The sequence below is a fragment of the Astatotilapia calliptera genome, chromosome 7, assembly GCF_964374335.1.
Source record: "Astatotilapia calliptera chromosome 7, fAstCal68.1, whole genome shotgun sequence".
Taxonomy (NCBI): Eukaryota; Metazoa; Chordata; class Actinopteri; order Cichliformes; family Cichlidae; genus Astatotilapia; species Astatotilapia calliptera.
The window spans coordinates 56,891,637-56,907,613 of NC_137428.1; the positions used below are offsets into that span (position 1 = coordinate 56,891,637).

Here is a 15,977-nt window from a genome sequence, read left to right on the forward strand (position 1 = left end):
AACTCTCACACTTGTTCCTGAAATTGCTGACTGCGTCTTTAGCAGTGCCGCTCAGCTTACTGACATGCCTCAAGTCAAGCATCATCATCCAGATGATATAATGCCCAAGAATGCCTGTAGAATGACCACAGCCAGCCCTGGCTTGACTTTTCACCCAGCTGCTGAAATGAAACCGATCCGCGTGTCCACGTGTTTGTGTCATTTCCATGTCATTTGCATATGTAAACCGGCCTCGCCTATTGCTCCGCGACTGCACTGAACGGAGGAGCCGATTGGACAGTCGGAGCCGCTCGAGGAGCAAATGGGAGCGCATGCTCCTGCTAGTCCCGCCCTCCCAGACACGTTGCCTTGGGAGAAGCAACACGGGCCGATCACTGGATGTTCTGCCTCCTCTCTCTCACGCCGCACGTCCAGCACATCAGCTGCTCTCTGCCTACAGTCCTACTGGATTTACCGCTAAACAAAGGAAGAACGACCAGCCGCTCCATCCTGAGAAGGTAGGCACCCATGCTCATCTCCTTTTAATGCCCAGAGCCTCCCGATAAATATCACTTACTTTGTGTTTCTGAGGGGACTAAGCGATATCCTAGTAATATTATTATTTTAAATCATCCAGAGGCATTTCACACAGACAACCTGGTCAGAAAAACAAAGAGTTTGCGGTTGTGTTTAGTGCTGCGATATGGTAGCCTTCCCGTGACAGGGACTGGTATTCCTGTTTCATTTCTTTCTTTATTGTTTAAATATATATATTTATATTTTACAAATTCAGCATGCTGCCAAATTTACTGAGACTGATGAGGAAGTATATTGTGTCTGTTACCCAACTGATGTGAAACCCGCATTTAGGCGGACAGATCAGACCTGCCACCTTATCTTCCTATGCGCGTTTTCTCTGGCGAGAGATAACGACGTGTGAATATCTGAAATATTCTCTTATATTTCAAGCATATCGGCGTACGTGTTAAGCGCTGGGCATCTCTATTCAGGTGCCCCACCTACACAGGTAGATGTAGACGTCGAGGTCGCGGAAGCTAACTGGTATATATATATTTTTAAATTGCTTTATGGGACCACCTTTCCTTTGATTCAGAAATCCACGGTGTTAGCTGTTATCAGTACCTCCTACTGCTATTTAAAGTGTTATTAGAATATAACTGTAGGCCTATATGAGCATGCAAAGGCCCAGGGCAAGTGAATATTTAGTAAGCTCGCCATGTGTATGCTGTTTTTATCACAGAAAGAAATTAGTAGTAGCGTGGAGCTAGTCATGGCACATATATGTTGATATATTTTCTCAGTGCTATTGGATTCATTTAGAGTTAGTATATTAATAAGAAGGGCGACTTTTATACAATTATAGAGAGAAATTAGATTTTCTTTTTGCTACTGCAGTGTCTGTGCATGTTTTGTGTTGTGTAATACAGTATTACACAACACAAAACAGACTGACATTGCAGTAGCTTGGAATTAGATTCAAGATTCTTTGGGACTTTGCTGAATCTCTTCTATGGCGCTCAATACTCACGTGCTCCTGTAAATCATTGCTTTGATTTAGAGCAATGATGATGTATATGTTTTGCGTTTTATTCAGTATATCAGTAAATGTCCGCTCCACCCCTCCTCTGTAACAATAAGATCAGAAGGCGACAAAGAATCAGGGAGCAATTAACCCCTCTACCCTCAAATTTTACAGGAAGCAAGAGACATGGCAGTCCTTAACTCTGGAAATCCTAAAATGATCTCTGTGCTGAAAATGCTGTTCTCACTTCCCCTCTTGTAATAAACACAGAGGGAATATACTGCAATTAAGCCTCCGTGAAGAGCCTTTAGTTGGATTTTCTTTTTTATTCAGAAGGCGTTCATTGCTGAAGAACGCTTCCCATTTTCTTAAATCTCTTTTTTCACCCCACAAGTGTCACTTGTGTTGATGGGAGGTCTGCGGTTCGTCGAACTACTAGTCGTCATGGTGGCAGACCTCTGCCCCTTTGAATAAGCAAGCGAACGAAGTGTATGAATGAATGTGGTGGTAGCAGCTGGCAGGCCAGCTGACAGAAGCGGACTGAGGGTGGTGGGGGGGATAGTCAGGGTAGCAATTGTGAAATTTAGAAATGTGTTTGTTTGTGATGTGAAGACGCTTGAGGGTTGCAGTGAAAAAAATTTGGAGGGACAAATGACGTGAGCCTCCCACCCACCACCCTCCGAGTATTGGATGGGGCACGGGACCGTTTGCTGTTTGCTTTTGATGGTGGCTGGCCTGTGTTTACTGGCTCAGGTGTTGCATCTGCAAAACAAACAGGTCATTGTGGTCCCAACAACTGTTATCTCACTGCCACCATCTGCTCCGAGTACACTGCTGTCCCTCCTCTGTCTTTATTGTTATTTCTGCTTGGCTGGAGTTTTTTTGTTCTTTCTTGACTTTTTGCTCGAGAACACTACATTTGATTATTTTGGCTAAAGGCCTTGATGTAGTTAATTTTTAATTTACTGTTTCTCGTCTCCGCATCTGTTATCGCTGCTCCCTTTAATATGTTTCGTGTTGTTGCAATGTAATAACGGTGAGTTTCTCTTTGTCAGGTCGGTGATGGTCAGTGCTATTTAGACCCTGCAGCTGAGGATGTCTGCTACAGATTCGGACAACTCCATTGACTGGCTGGCTAGCGACAATGAGGATAATGAGAACGAGCAGGAGCCTGACTGTACCAGAAAGCACAGCCAGACAGAAGCTCCTTTATCCCCCTGTGCCTCTTCGCACCTGGGCCCGACTGACAGCAGCTGCCGCTGGAGCAGCGACTTGAAGGAGGGCGACGGTAACTGGAGCGGGGTCAGGGAGGTCTCCAGCCGGGGATCTCCCGGCTGCATGGAAAAATGGGACAGAGACACCGCCACTGGACTGTGTAAAACACAGCAAGGAGAAAGAATGAATGGCAACAACACTCAGCAGGCACTGAAGAGACCCCGCGGCTCTACAGAGGACGAATGCAAAGAACGGCAGCTCATTGCCAACATGTCAGAGAAAGAGAGAATTTTTAGCAGCAAGGTGAGCGCCTCTGTGGTTCATGTGTGCTTTCCACAGACAGTGGTTGACAGTGTCAGCAAAACTAGCGCGTACCCTGTCACCCAGACTGATTCCCGTAGTGGTTTTACAGAGTGCTTCCTGCATGACATTTCCAGTAAAAATGACCTTCCCCTATTTGCTATCCGTTTCTAAAGAACTAGACTTTTTCTGTCTTAAGTCAAACAAAGCTAGTTAGTCATGGAAAGTTGTTGTCAATTAATATAACAAAATGAACTGGGGGGAGGCTGATTTATTATGAGCTTATCAGAAAAGGTTTTTAAGTTGTTTTATTACCCACTAACACTAATAAATCTGTTATTATTTTCAGTGCATGGAGTTACAATGCTACATTCATCCATTGTCATCAATCTTGAATGGCCTTCGTTCAGGGAGATACAAAGAAAGTAAGTCAGCATTTAATATGTCTTCTGCTTCACACACAAGATATTAACCTGATTGAACACAAAATGTCTTAGTTGAGTCTGTTTTTCACGGTCTCTTTTGTCTCAGAAAGAAAAAAACAATAGAGCGCATAGACTACGCAAGTCTTTGTGGAATAGGTGTCCTTGAGATAGCGCGAGACGTCTGAAACATGCATTGTCGTAGGACTGTCATCTAACCACAAGCATTCCTTGTATATGTGCGCATGTGTGTGTAAAGTGATGCAGTTCTTGAGTCAGATAGGCATTATGAGGATCTCTGAAAGAGAGCACCGTGTTCAGGCGGGCGCAAAAACTGCTTAGTTTGGGATCTTAGTCAAACCCGAACCTTGTGTGACCCAGCACTTCCTGGCCACAGAAGCAGGGAGTCTGTTCCTTCACACACACATTTCACACTACCCATCTGCTGAACAGACTCAGCCCTGCTGTCAACACAGTTCATGTGGCTCATGCTACAACTTTCTTCTTGCCAGGACTCAGCAGTTTCCAGGAGAGTGTCGCCATGGACCGGATTCAGAGGATCATGGGTGTTCTGCAGAACCCCTACATGGGGTAGGTGACCCACATTCTGCCCTACATGAAACAATGATAATCGGTACTTTGACATAAATGTGTCAGCGTAGAAAATCTGTGTGCTCTTTTCACTTGTGGTTTCAAACCCGTGTGAGAACCACAGTGCATCCCCCAGCATACATATACAAGGGCTACCCAATACTGCTTGCTATCTGTGGGTCGAAGTGGTCTCCGTTATGTTTCTGACACATGGCTCACAGCAGGTTGCTGCTACCCCCGCACATTCAGGATAAATTTACTGCAGAGATGGCTGCCTCTCACTAAAGCTGGGCATCTTGTTAAAAATGTATCAGGCTTCACTGTGAGAGCGGCCCACTTGTGTCTGTGTGATTAGCTCTCCACCGGCCAGACAGCATAATGGAATATGCTATCACCCCTTTCAAGGAGAAACTCTTATAGTCCCTGTTTCCCAGTCAAATTTAAAATGTTTTGATATTTCACATTGTTAAATGGAAAAAAACTACCAATTCTCAAGTCCTTATGATCTGATTTTTAGTGCAGTTTTTTCCCCACACATATAAAAAAGAATATCTGTCCATTCATTTGCGCATTTTCTTAACTGCTGAATAGAAAACTTCCATATCTGATGAACGTTGCTATCAAAAAATTCCAGAAACTCGTGTAATATATGTTTCAATTATCTGGAAACAGGAAACTGTCACATTTGAGAAGCTGGAAAGTTTTGAGTTTTTGATTTGAGTAATCACTTTAGAGCATAATTTCACAGAGCGATTGCACTCAGCGATCGTATCAATACTATTTGATTACACTGAAACGAAATCCCGGCATCGTGTACAGTTTAGCTGTGAAACTGAATAGGAATCTTTGGGGTGCAGTTAGCACGAGGCTTTGCATCAAGGTATATTAGACAAAGTGCTCCTGAGCCTAGCGCAGACTAATTGGAGCCCTCACCCACCAGCTGCTGCCTCCATAAGGGAAACAAAGAGTGGGTGTGGCAGCCTCCCTGCAGACAGCCAGGGCAGAGGCTGGAAGGTGGACTAAACCCCTCCCTCGTGTCTCTCCTGGTGTCTGCTCTGTGTTGCCAGCTGGCAGCCCCTGGAGCAACACAATGGTAGATAGGATCAAAGTGACTTTTTTTTAGCAGCCACTGTGGCGGATAATCTTTCACATGAATTTAACATGGGTTGGACTGAATATAGCAGGAAGGTCCCGATCGTACGGCCCAGGCTAATCCCCGCTCGCCATCTGGTTCTGACGGGCAGCAGTTAAGGGGGATTCTGACTGCGCCCACCTCCGACGTGAACTGCGTCAACTGTTTTATTTTTACACTGACGCTGTGGGAGAACGTTGTGGCTTTGGCGTTTATATTTAGAGGCGAGCGGGAGTATTATACGCCAGTCCACGTGTGAGCTCAAAGCATGTGAGAAATGTACTTAAGACAATGTTCCCCTCCCCACACACGGAGAGCAGGCTTTGTTGAGCGAGCGAATGTGTTCGCTTGCCTTTCAAGAGTGCATATTTCCTGTGCGAGCTTGATGGGGAGGTAGATTTCAGAGAAGAGGTTACCAAGATTTTTGCTCGATTACTCAGATTCGCGCGCGATAGCTTGAGTAAATAGCTCTCTCTCACTCTCTGTTTCTTTTCTTTTTTTCACCTCTGCTTCCAGGGAGAAGTACATTAATATCATTCTTAAAATGGAAGAAATGCTGAAGAGCTGGTTCCCTAATGTAAAGCTTCAAGAACACCCACTCACTGTCACCCAAACAGAGGAAGCTGCTCCCACCAAGAAACTGAAGGTAAAGTTAAAAAAAAGAAGCTGTTGTGTAAGAGCTCTTCGCCTAGATAAATCCCGCTGCCAAGAACATATGGTGACGACGCAGTGAAAGAGCGACTAAAATATCTATTATTATTTAATCACAGGTCTGGAACAGGGACAGGAGGATTAAAAGCTATTTTTACTGAGGTATTACTGCAGTCTCAGGTTCACTAAGAACAATGACAGAGGAGAAAAGGTAATTTTGGAGGAGTGTCCCTAAGGGGATAAGAAAGGTCAGGATACTTTAGAACATTCCTTTGCATTTAATTGGTGAGGAATTAGTCCCGACACACCCTGTCATGAACAGGATTTTATGATCTACATTAGGTTTTTTTTATTCTTTATAACTGACTACACCCACTATGATCGATACTGCTCATACCAGATCCCTACTACCAAGTCTGATTGCTACAGTGTGTAAATTATGCAGGTGGTGCAGCTCAATCGGAGGAGGTTCCCAATTCAAGTATTTCTAGTAGCGCGAGCGTGGCTGAACGCAGACTATGTCTTGCTCTGTGCTACGTGTGAGAAAAGAAAACTGGGGGAATTCTCACGGATTATCTAAAGATGGTGTGTTTAAACAAATACACAGAGAATTATCGCCCTCAGAACCGTGCTCATAATTTTGGTCTTATTCCTGCCACGCTCTTCAGCGTGTTATTTACTTTCTGGATAAAAACATCTCATTGGACACTTAGTGTCCGGCACCAGATGGCAGACAAAATAAGTAGCTTTTCAACAAGCTGGGGCTTCTAGTAACTAAACAACAAGATCCTCAAGAATTAGTGGAGGCCAAATTACGGTTCAGAGAGAATATTTTAGAAACAAAACTCAAAATTAATGCCAGTGTTTACCCCTAATGTTAGATATTAAACAGAGGAAATTAAATCATTTTGAGGCGCTAATACACTGTGTACATGTGTGTTCGGGTTGTTGCAGCGCCCCACCCAGATTTTGGGGCTTATTTGCTCTCGGGCCATTTTTATGGCTCCTGCAGTGTGTTTAGGGGTGGCTGTAGCTCAGGAGGTAAACCAGGTCATCTGCTAATCGGAAGGTTGGTGGCTTGATCAGAGTGTGAACGTTCGATGGAAAGCACTTAGAGGAGAAAAGTGCTTGTGGTATAAAGTGCTTTGAGTGCTTGAGTAGGAAAGCGCTATAAAAGATCAAACCATTTACCGTTTTAGTGTTGCTTTCAGCCCTTCCATTATCTGGGCCTCACTCAGATTTCTGCACGATGAATATATTATTTATATTTCAGGGTCCTTATAATAACTAGATGGACAGCAAATGAAAATTAGGTCTTGGTAATCAATTAGAATCATCGCTGAATAATAAAACTTTTTTGTCATACTCAACAGCTGTCTCCAGTTACCACATCTGCAGCAGCGAGCGCCATCACTACTAGCGATCCTCCAGCCACCGCCAAAGCCCTGAGAGTCACAGATCTCACTCCTCCTGGAGCTTACTCTGCCAATAATCTGAAGTGGCTCCACACGTCACCCATTTGCTCTCCCACAGCAGAGCAGGCCCAGGCTGGTCCCAGGCCCCTGCTGACCCCCAGTGACAGAGACCTAACGCAGGACAGCGCCGTGTCCTCCAGCACAGACAGCCAAACTAAGACAAACTTGGTGCCCAGAGGCCCGCCGCCGGGCAAAATCAACGCGCCCTGTCTAGAGAGGCTTCTAAAATCGACGGACAGCATCATCACACGTAAGGGAACAGGGCGTTTGACGGACAGCAGCTGGTCCTAGTCCACACAGAGGGCTCGGTGTAAGCAGCGCGCAGAGGAGCCCCGCCTTGCCCACCCTGCAGGGAGCCAATCAGCTCACTTAGCTCATTCCAGCCTTCAGGAGAGATGAGAGCCTTCAAAAGGGATGTTACCGATTCCTCTTTTAATATGGAAGCGGTGTCGATGAACAATGTGACTTTTCTGTACGGCGGTGTACCCTCTCTAACACGACAACTATCTGCTTTATTTCCCTTTTTGTTGACTTATCTCTTCTTTTTTCCCCCCTCTTCTCTCTTTTTATTTTTGCACTCTTCAACAGCGTGTGTGAGAGTTGGAAGGATAAATTTCACATGCTGTGATACCGGAGAAAGTATTTTCACAACTGAATTTGTTCGCACTGGCTTGTAGATGTAAAAAAGAAAAAAAAATACAGTCTGAGTATCTGTGAAGCTGCCATTACGAGTGAAAGGGAAAGAACTGAAGGAAAGGTTTGTGCTGAAAGGAAGGAAGATATGTCAGTGATCTACATATTGTTGTGCTGAAAATGTGGGTGAAATGTGATGTTGTTCCCCTCCCCTCCCATGACTCCACTCTTAAGTTTATTGATGTGACTGTTACTCATTTGTATTCTTTATAAATAACTCTTTTGGTACAACTGTTCTACCTCAGCGAGCACCACGTCACGGTTAGTGAGTAAGAATGTGAACACTATGCTCAAAGTAAGGACACCTCGACAGAGCTACGGTGAGCCACCAAATGGCCTCTGACGACAAGGTCTGCAGCGCAAAGTCTCCCCTCTTCTACAAACGGAGGATGCTGTCTCAGTGGGGATGCTCTCGTGGCCTGACTGGTGCCAGTGTAAAGAATGTCAACTGCAGATTTCTTTTTCGAGTCTCCCAGTAGAAGGCAAACAGTGCCTGTAACGTCAAGCTGTGCCTGTAAGCTGGTTTAATAAAGAGAAAGAGAGAGAACCGTTTGGAAACCTTGCTCCTCTGTCCTCTGTGGGATGTACAAATCAGGAATTCTCACTCTCCTGCCGTTTTCCTGTTTTGAGTAAGTTATTCAGATCTCGCCAACTATTTTCTGTGGTGAAGCAGAACAATAGCTTTTTTTTCCTTTTTTTTTTTTTGCCACAGAACTGGACAGTATGTTGGACCAGCGGAGAGATGGACAAGCTTTTTTGTCTGTGTAAATCTTACAGGAAGGTTGTCAATTTACCCTGAAAAGTGGCCTTTACAGTGTGAAATTTTATACTTTCAAAATAAATGTGGTTATATTTGTTTGATGCAAAACAAATGGCTACAGATTCTTCTGTTGTGAAATTTCTTAACACTGTAAAGCCTAAACCATGAAACACTAGTGTGTTTATTGAACCTTCTGACAAATCTTTATTAGAAGAATTTAAACATCAAACTATATATGAGTATTAATTTACAGATTTTTGTTGCCTACTACAACTTATTCCGGCTCTTCAGGGAAAAACAATCACACTGATGATGTAGAGGTCTCAAAACCTGATAAAAATCCAGGTATTCAATATGACACACTTGGTTTTCACCAAAGGTCTTTCAAAGGGTGACGTATAAGCAAAAAGAATATACACAATGGCCTGAAAATAATTCTCAACCAAGAGCTAAACCCGCTCAATTATGCATCAAAGACCCCCCAAAGAAAGAAGAAAAGAGTGCTATCTGATTAATGTCGTAGTTGGGCCAATTATAGGGTGAGTCACTCAAAGCGAGCCTACTTCCTGAGGGAATAAAAAGATTTATTGTTTGCAGGGTAGGGTTTCATCTTCTTTGCCTCAGTTGTGCTGTACAGGCAAAGTGAAATTACTGCTTGCAGGGCTCAGTATCACTTCACATTTCTCAGAAAGTGTTGCCACGCTGTGTTTTTACATGCCTGTAGACAAAGAGGAATTCCAAGCGCACAGTTTTTCACAACCTGCAAGAAAGAGGGAGAATGGCTCTGCCTGTGCCAGATTTCACATTTGATTTGCAGATTAGTTCATGAAAAAGGCAAGAAGCAAGTCTTTTATACTCTCGTGTGTGGCCACGATATAAGCATTTAGCTCCACTTCTAAATGTATTTAGAACATATTTGCAATCCAGCAAGCAAATGCCTCATGTTTGACAAAAAGAAGATGCTTTTTTTAATTTTATTTGTTAGGCCCAATTTTTGCTTCTGAACATTTTGTGAAACCACTGATACCTCTGACTGTGGATTCACTTTCACTCAGCTCATGTCGAATTTTGTTTCTGTCAGTAAGAACATGTCATGGCCACGAGGTCTGAAAATAGAAGCATGTGGGAGTTCTACAGCCTCGAAAACAACCGTTCAGGAAGTTAAGGAGAGAAAAAATGGTAGCGATCTACCCCATTTTCATTTGTGCTTCACTAAATTACACATCAGCGAAGCACGTGTCTGTTTTTCCGAGCTGAAAGGCTTGATTTGGTCGATTAGCCGCACTGCTTTGTTTCAGTGTTGCTGCCCCAGATCTCATCTCTCAGGAAAAGGCTAATGGTCTGGACTCACGTGCACAGATGACCTGACAGCGTTCGTGTCCATCGACAGCTGGCACAGATCGCCCAGAAAGTTGTTGTTATGAATGATAGGAAGAGCTGCATCAACAAAAGACAGAACTCTCAATATAAACACCCTGCCAATAATGAACTTGTGATGTGATGTAATGTGCTGGGAAAGTGCATGGAAAGCAAAGTGCTATGAATATAAAAGTAAGTAGGTGCAGGATTCTGCAGACTGAGATGGGTGAGTTTAAAAGTACTACGAGAACATGCTCAAAAAGTAAGACTAGAATTTCTCATTTAAAATCATTTTAATAACTGTGAAAGATCAAGAACTGCCTACTCTACTAGAGAGTTTAAGAAAAGGTAAGTTGTAAGTGCACAAAAAATAACCAAGTACCAGAATACATCAAAGTGATGGTAAATTAGATCCTTAATTTTTCAATTATGTTCAACAAAGCGGTACCAGAGTCACCAGATAACATTATAGACCAATTCTACCATGGACAAGAAATCTCATTGCTTTCCTTTTTAAAGGTCCACAGAGGTTATGCTGCACAAAACTGATTGATGTCTGAGGGTTTTTTTTGTATGTATGGGCAGAACTACAAAGACCTAATCATTACTGCAGCAGCAGACATTGGAGCCTTTTATCAGAAGCATTCAAAGGCGAGTGGGAGAGAAGAAAGAGGGTGGACAAGGGGTCTGTGGTTCCAGTCACAAAAAGCCACAAGGAATAATAAATAGGGCTTCATTTTCTCTAGCTGCTCTTTTATTGTAAAAAGGCCCTGATTTGAGCTCCAGCTGGGTTTAAAATGACGAAGGGGGTGAGACTGAATCACAGCTAAGGTGGCAGAGCTTCCCCCAGCAGTAGTTATTTATACACCTACTGTATTTATAATCCTCCCATCCAGAAAGAGCCAGATGTGGTGAGTGTGAAATCACTAACAATCCAGTCAATTCATGATATCAAAAGAAAGGCCAACTGCTGCAGTACAGGCAGTGAATAAAGGGCAGATATTTGCTGATGGTGGCATTCGTTTAAAAAGCTTCATGAAATTGTTAAGCATTCAAACCTTCTGTAATGTAATCATTCCTTTTGTGCTGATGCTCACCGTGGCTCTGCTCTTTTAGACTGTAGTGTTAAAAGACCCAATCACACCATTATCACAGATATTACATAATTACATGTTCTGAACTGCCATCAGCATGTTGTGACCTAGCAGCATGTCAGACCTAAACAGAGAAATACAGCCGTACACGTTTGTCGCTCACGTGATCATGTAAGTGCAAAATCTATAAATAAATAAATGACTGATTCTCTAAAAAATTTGCACATTCTTGCACCGGCGGGTGAGCAGCGTGTGACTGCGTGTGACTGTCACAGATTTTGATTTGGGCTGTGCAAAGCAACAAATTGACTCATTATGTTATTATGAATTGCGGCTGATTCATTCACACTCCACAGAAATAATGGTCTCATCTGTCAGAGGGCTGAGCGCTTTTAATTAAGAGACCCGTGAACCCAAAATATCCCCCGTCCAATTATTAGAAGAGCAGGTTATACAAATGGTGAAAGAGCTGCGACAATCCATGGCTGCTCCTCCGCAGTCCTCGGTTTGCTTATCAACCCTCCATGTGCAGTTTAATATGAACTTCTTGTCTCATCTTCCACTACGCAACCTGAAATTGAATTTGGTGTATGGTTTGTTGTTACGTTTGATTTCACAGTTAAGTGATACGGTATAGTATGAAGTCAGATGCTGTTTTTGCTTTTTTTTTACTGATATTGCACTGGGAACATTCTGGTCTCCAGAGCCAAATGACCACCAAGTACATCGATGCAGACACCAGGGGTCTCTGCAATTCAGTACAGCGCTATTGATTTTCCTGTCTCCAGAAGGTTATCCTTAGCCCTTTCAGAAAAAAAAAAACCAATGTTCGAGCAGCACCACCGCCATTCCGCGTGGGTTTTACCAGCAGCACCTTTTTTTTTTTTAATATTTCAAACATCAGCAGCAAAATGCTGAAATACATCTTCAGAAAACAAAACGTTTAAAAGACTAAACATAATGTGAAAGCTTCATCACAAAAACTGTAGTTATCAAGGACGCTCTTCTATGAACACTTTCAGTGCATGCTGGCAGCAGAAATGATTGGGCTCATAAATGTGATACTTAAACATTTGATGCAGGAATGATAGCTATGGTGACAAGTCTGTTGTTTTTTCAACACAAGGCCTCAGAGACTAATTATGTGAGCAAAACATCATCGCGCCCTGACACCACCACCATCATCCACATATTGCCAGCTAATTGTCTGCACTTAGTCTTGTAGCTGAGGAGAAGAACTGATTCCTGTATAGACTTACTTGAAATATGTGAAGTATAATCTGGGAAGTCCTTTAGTTTCATATTCTGATCTGTTTCCAGACATCTACACGTGACAGGAGGCAAAGTGTTCCTTATAGCAGCGTGCCTTTGGGAATACTTTCATATATAAAGGTTCACAACACTTTCAACAACCACTTCACACAATCAGACGTCTATTTTAACTTCACGGGAGGCTTGAATCGACTTGTTAAAGTGGGTTAGGATAATCATTGTGGATATGTAGAAAGGTGGAACGTGTAATTTGTATTAAGAACATAATAACATGCCTTTGGCAAAAACAAAAAAAGCAACATGATGATAGATATTTGTGTGAGCCACAGTTGTTTGTCCAGGTGCAAAGCATACTAACTTTGATGAAAAGGTCAGCCAATCAAATTTCCTTAAAGGGGAAGACTTGTCATTCTCGGTATCGCAATGAGCAACACTTGTCACCTCCCTGTGGTCTAATTGCAAATGTACCTGTGATGCACATCGCTAAAGATGAAGCAGTGAGAGAGATGAGATCACTGATATGCCACCCAGTGACATATCAAGAGCACAACCACCCACACACTCACCCACCCATTAAGTCTCATTTCCAAGAATAGGGGGCAGACTGTGCTCTTGTAGGTATGAATAATGAAAGCAGCCTCCAGGAGCTCATTTCCAGAGAGTGATCATCAGTAAAGTACGGCCTAATGATCACACAGATAAAGTGAGAGGCTGGCATTCATGATTAATGCCCTCAGGTCTGTCTCCACAGCTACACGGCCTCTGCCATCAGATCTTCTGATGCGCACTGACCACAAAGCATCAGGTGCATCAAGGAAAATAAGATAGACCATAATTTACATGAGTCAGCGCAGTGCTTCGTTCCTATAACAAAACTAGCTGTAATATATCATAGAGCAGATATAAAGAATAAGAAAACATGTTAGTTTCAATAAAGCTGTAGTATTTTGTTTTATCTGATATGTAAATGCTTTTTAGGCACCAACCTATCACTTGATATGATTTTTATGTAGCTTGTTTAAATGCCTGTGTGCTTTTTTGATGTCTAATTTACAAAATAAACTCATTTTTAAAAAATTCCTGATGCATGAATATCTTAAGTAGTCTTCAGGAATAGTTTTCCAGGCTTCTTAAAGAGTGTTTCTTTTGATGTTGGCAGCTTTTTGTTCAGTTGTCTGTTGAGATGATCCCACACTGTTTCGATAATGGTGAGTTCCTGGTTCTGGGGAGGCCAATCCACGAATGATAGCATGTGAAAAACCAGGCTGTTGCCAATCAGATGCTTTCCAGGCAGTGTTGTGTGGTGAATAAAAATCTGACAGTACTTTCAACTGAAGGGCCGGATGCTCAGATCCTGTGTCAGATCTTTGCTAAATCATTTCCTATTTCTTAAGGACATAACTTTTAGATACTGTTCATCAGCCGTGGCAGGCCACTTCTTCTTTTGCCTTACACTTGTCCAGTTGTCACATTTTTTTAAGAGCAGACTACACACTATGCCATATGAGCATATGAAATATGCCACATTCTCAGTTAAATTCTCTTTGGGAATCACCTTGCAAAAAATACTGTGTTATCTTTGGCATTTTTTGTAGAATGAGCTCAAGAAATGGGATCAAGCAATGTTTTTGTGACAGGCTGCTTGTAACAAAATGCATAGAGCTACAATTTAAAATACAATTTTACAGTTTTGCTAAGTCCTCTTTTTGTGTAGACATACGGAAAACACAAGTCATCCCTTGAGTTTGGTTGCTTCTTTGCTTAAATGATTAATAGGTCAGTGTTAAGTGGCTTAACAAAGAAACAAATAAATAAAAGGCACAAAGAAGAGAATGAAAAAAATAATTAAAACAAAACCTTTTACTCAATACTGTATATGCATGGTTTTCTTTAGTTTAATTGATTTCTTTTTACTTTTCCCCTAAAATAATTTCTTGTAACTATTTATTTCAGGGTATATGGTTGTAGTTTTTGTTATGCCCACTAGATGGCACCATAGTAAAAGAAAAGCACAGCATATCACTTTTTTGCTGCAGGCAATGGCCTCAACATCGCAGACACAGTTTTTTAATGGTAAATTATTTATCTACAGCTCACCAGCAGCAGCATTCATGTTCCATTAAAAATAATAAGAATACCAATAATGGGCCACAGTAGCACCAGGGGCCTGACCCATTTAAGTGGAACGGGGTCATGATGTAAATAATTACACCTGTGTTTCCATGTCAGAATGGCTGGGTAGCTGAAAAGGGCCTATTATGCTCATCATGTGCTAACACTGACACATCTCTGAGTCAAGCACTGTTCCAAAGACACCCTGAAGGACACACTTTGAGCTGACAGCCCACCTTATTTGTCTGTGTGAATGGATCATCAACCGGATCATACCAACGTGAGTCGGCTGGAATTCCATGATCCCACAGAACTGATCCCACCATACCAGCTGTGGCTCTCTTACATGAGATGCAGACCTCACTGTAACGGCTGACTGGAAAGCATGTCATATCACTGTCTACAAAAGACTCAGCTCTTATTTCAGTGAGACATGGCAGGAATATTTACAGTCACCAGCTTGTGTCATCAGGGCGAATAGAGACGAGTGACCCAAACGTGCACTAAATGTTTTCTCTCGTCTCATCAAAGGCCAGTAACTCACAGGCTGTCATTAAACAATAACAGGAGATGTGCTAACATGGAAACAGACTACAGGAGTTTTGTCTGACATAGCGAATTAAATGTGAATCTAAATATTTTGTGCTGCTATAGAGAAGGACAAGAAGGCACACTGTTTTCAGACTGACCCACTTGTTGATTATGACACCTTTCTCAGTATTTGTGTTGAGCTGGCCCAAATTGTGTAGGTCAGGCCAAATTATCCCTTCAATCTCTTTCAGCTCAGCTGAGTCCAAACAGCGCCACTGTTGTGAGGCTAAATAACCAAGCAGTGGCCAGAAGAAATGGCAGCGGCCAACAAAGTAGGTGGATAACACACTGATATTGAGATTATTATTCCTCGTCAAGAGCTGCTTTGTATTTTTTTTTTTACTTTAGTGTGTTTGGCATATTTATGGTTGGGATTTCTGGGTCATCTAGACACAATCACACTTTCACTGTGTAGGAAAATCATTTTACACTTTGCTTGGCCTTAAAAGAAAGGAGATGGTGAGAGTTTAATATCCAGGACTCAGGGTGTAGTTGTCACTGATGCCTCACAACAAGGAGGATGTGGGTTTGAACTTCATGTTGTCTCTGTGCACACAGTTTCTTCCCACAGTCTAAAGGGATGCATGTTATGTTAATTGGCTGTAGGTATGGATGTGATCATGAAGGCTTGTGTGTCTCTCTGTGTAAGCCCTGTAGGCTGGTGACCTGTGCAGGGTGTAACCTACCTTATGCAAAGCACCAGCCCAGACAGGCACCAGTCCCTTCCACAGCGTTAAGAAAATAGATCAAATCAACAAGTTCTGGTTTCATAAAAACGGTCAAAGTAA

The 15,977-nt window shown here is 42.5% G+C and overlaps 1 protein-coding gene across 1 annotated transcript; it reads left to right on the top strand.

Annotated features, from left to right (window-relative positions):
• Positions 1–340: 340 nt before the first annotated feature.
• On the top strand, positions 341–8,873 carry ciartb (circadian associated repressor of transcription b). The gene is made up of 6 exons (XM_026175873.2): positions 341–497; positions 2,578–3,040; positions 3,387–3,462; positions 3,972–4,050; positions 5,699–5,828; positions 7,207–8,873. Exons 2-6 carry the CDS (start codon positions 2,618–2,620, stop codon positions 7,597–7,599), a joined length of 1,101 nt encoding a protein of 366 aa, XP_026031658.1. The 5' UTR covers positions 341–497; positions 2,578–2,617; the 3' UTR covers positions 7,600–8,873.
• The last annotated feature ends 7,104 nt before the right edge of the window (positions 8,874–15,977 follow it).

Coding starts and splice junctions, on each gene's coding strand:
- ciartb (XM_026175873.2), top strand. CDS start 2,618: ATGTCTGCTACAGATTCGGACAACTCCATTGACTGGCTGGCTAGCGAC. Junction 3,041..3,386: donor AGAGAATTTTTAGCAGCAAG/GTGAGCGCCTCT, acceptor TATTATTTTCAG/TGCATGGAGTTACAATGCTA. Junction 5,829..7,206: donor CTCCCACCAAGAAACTGAAG/GTAAAGTTAAAA, acceptor CATACTCAACAG/CTGTCTCCAGTTACCACATC.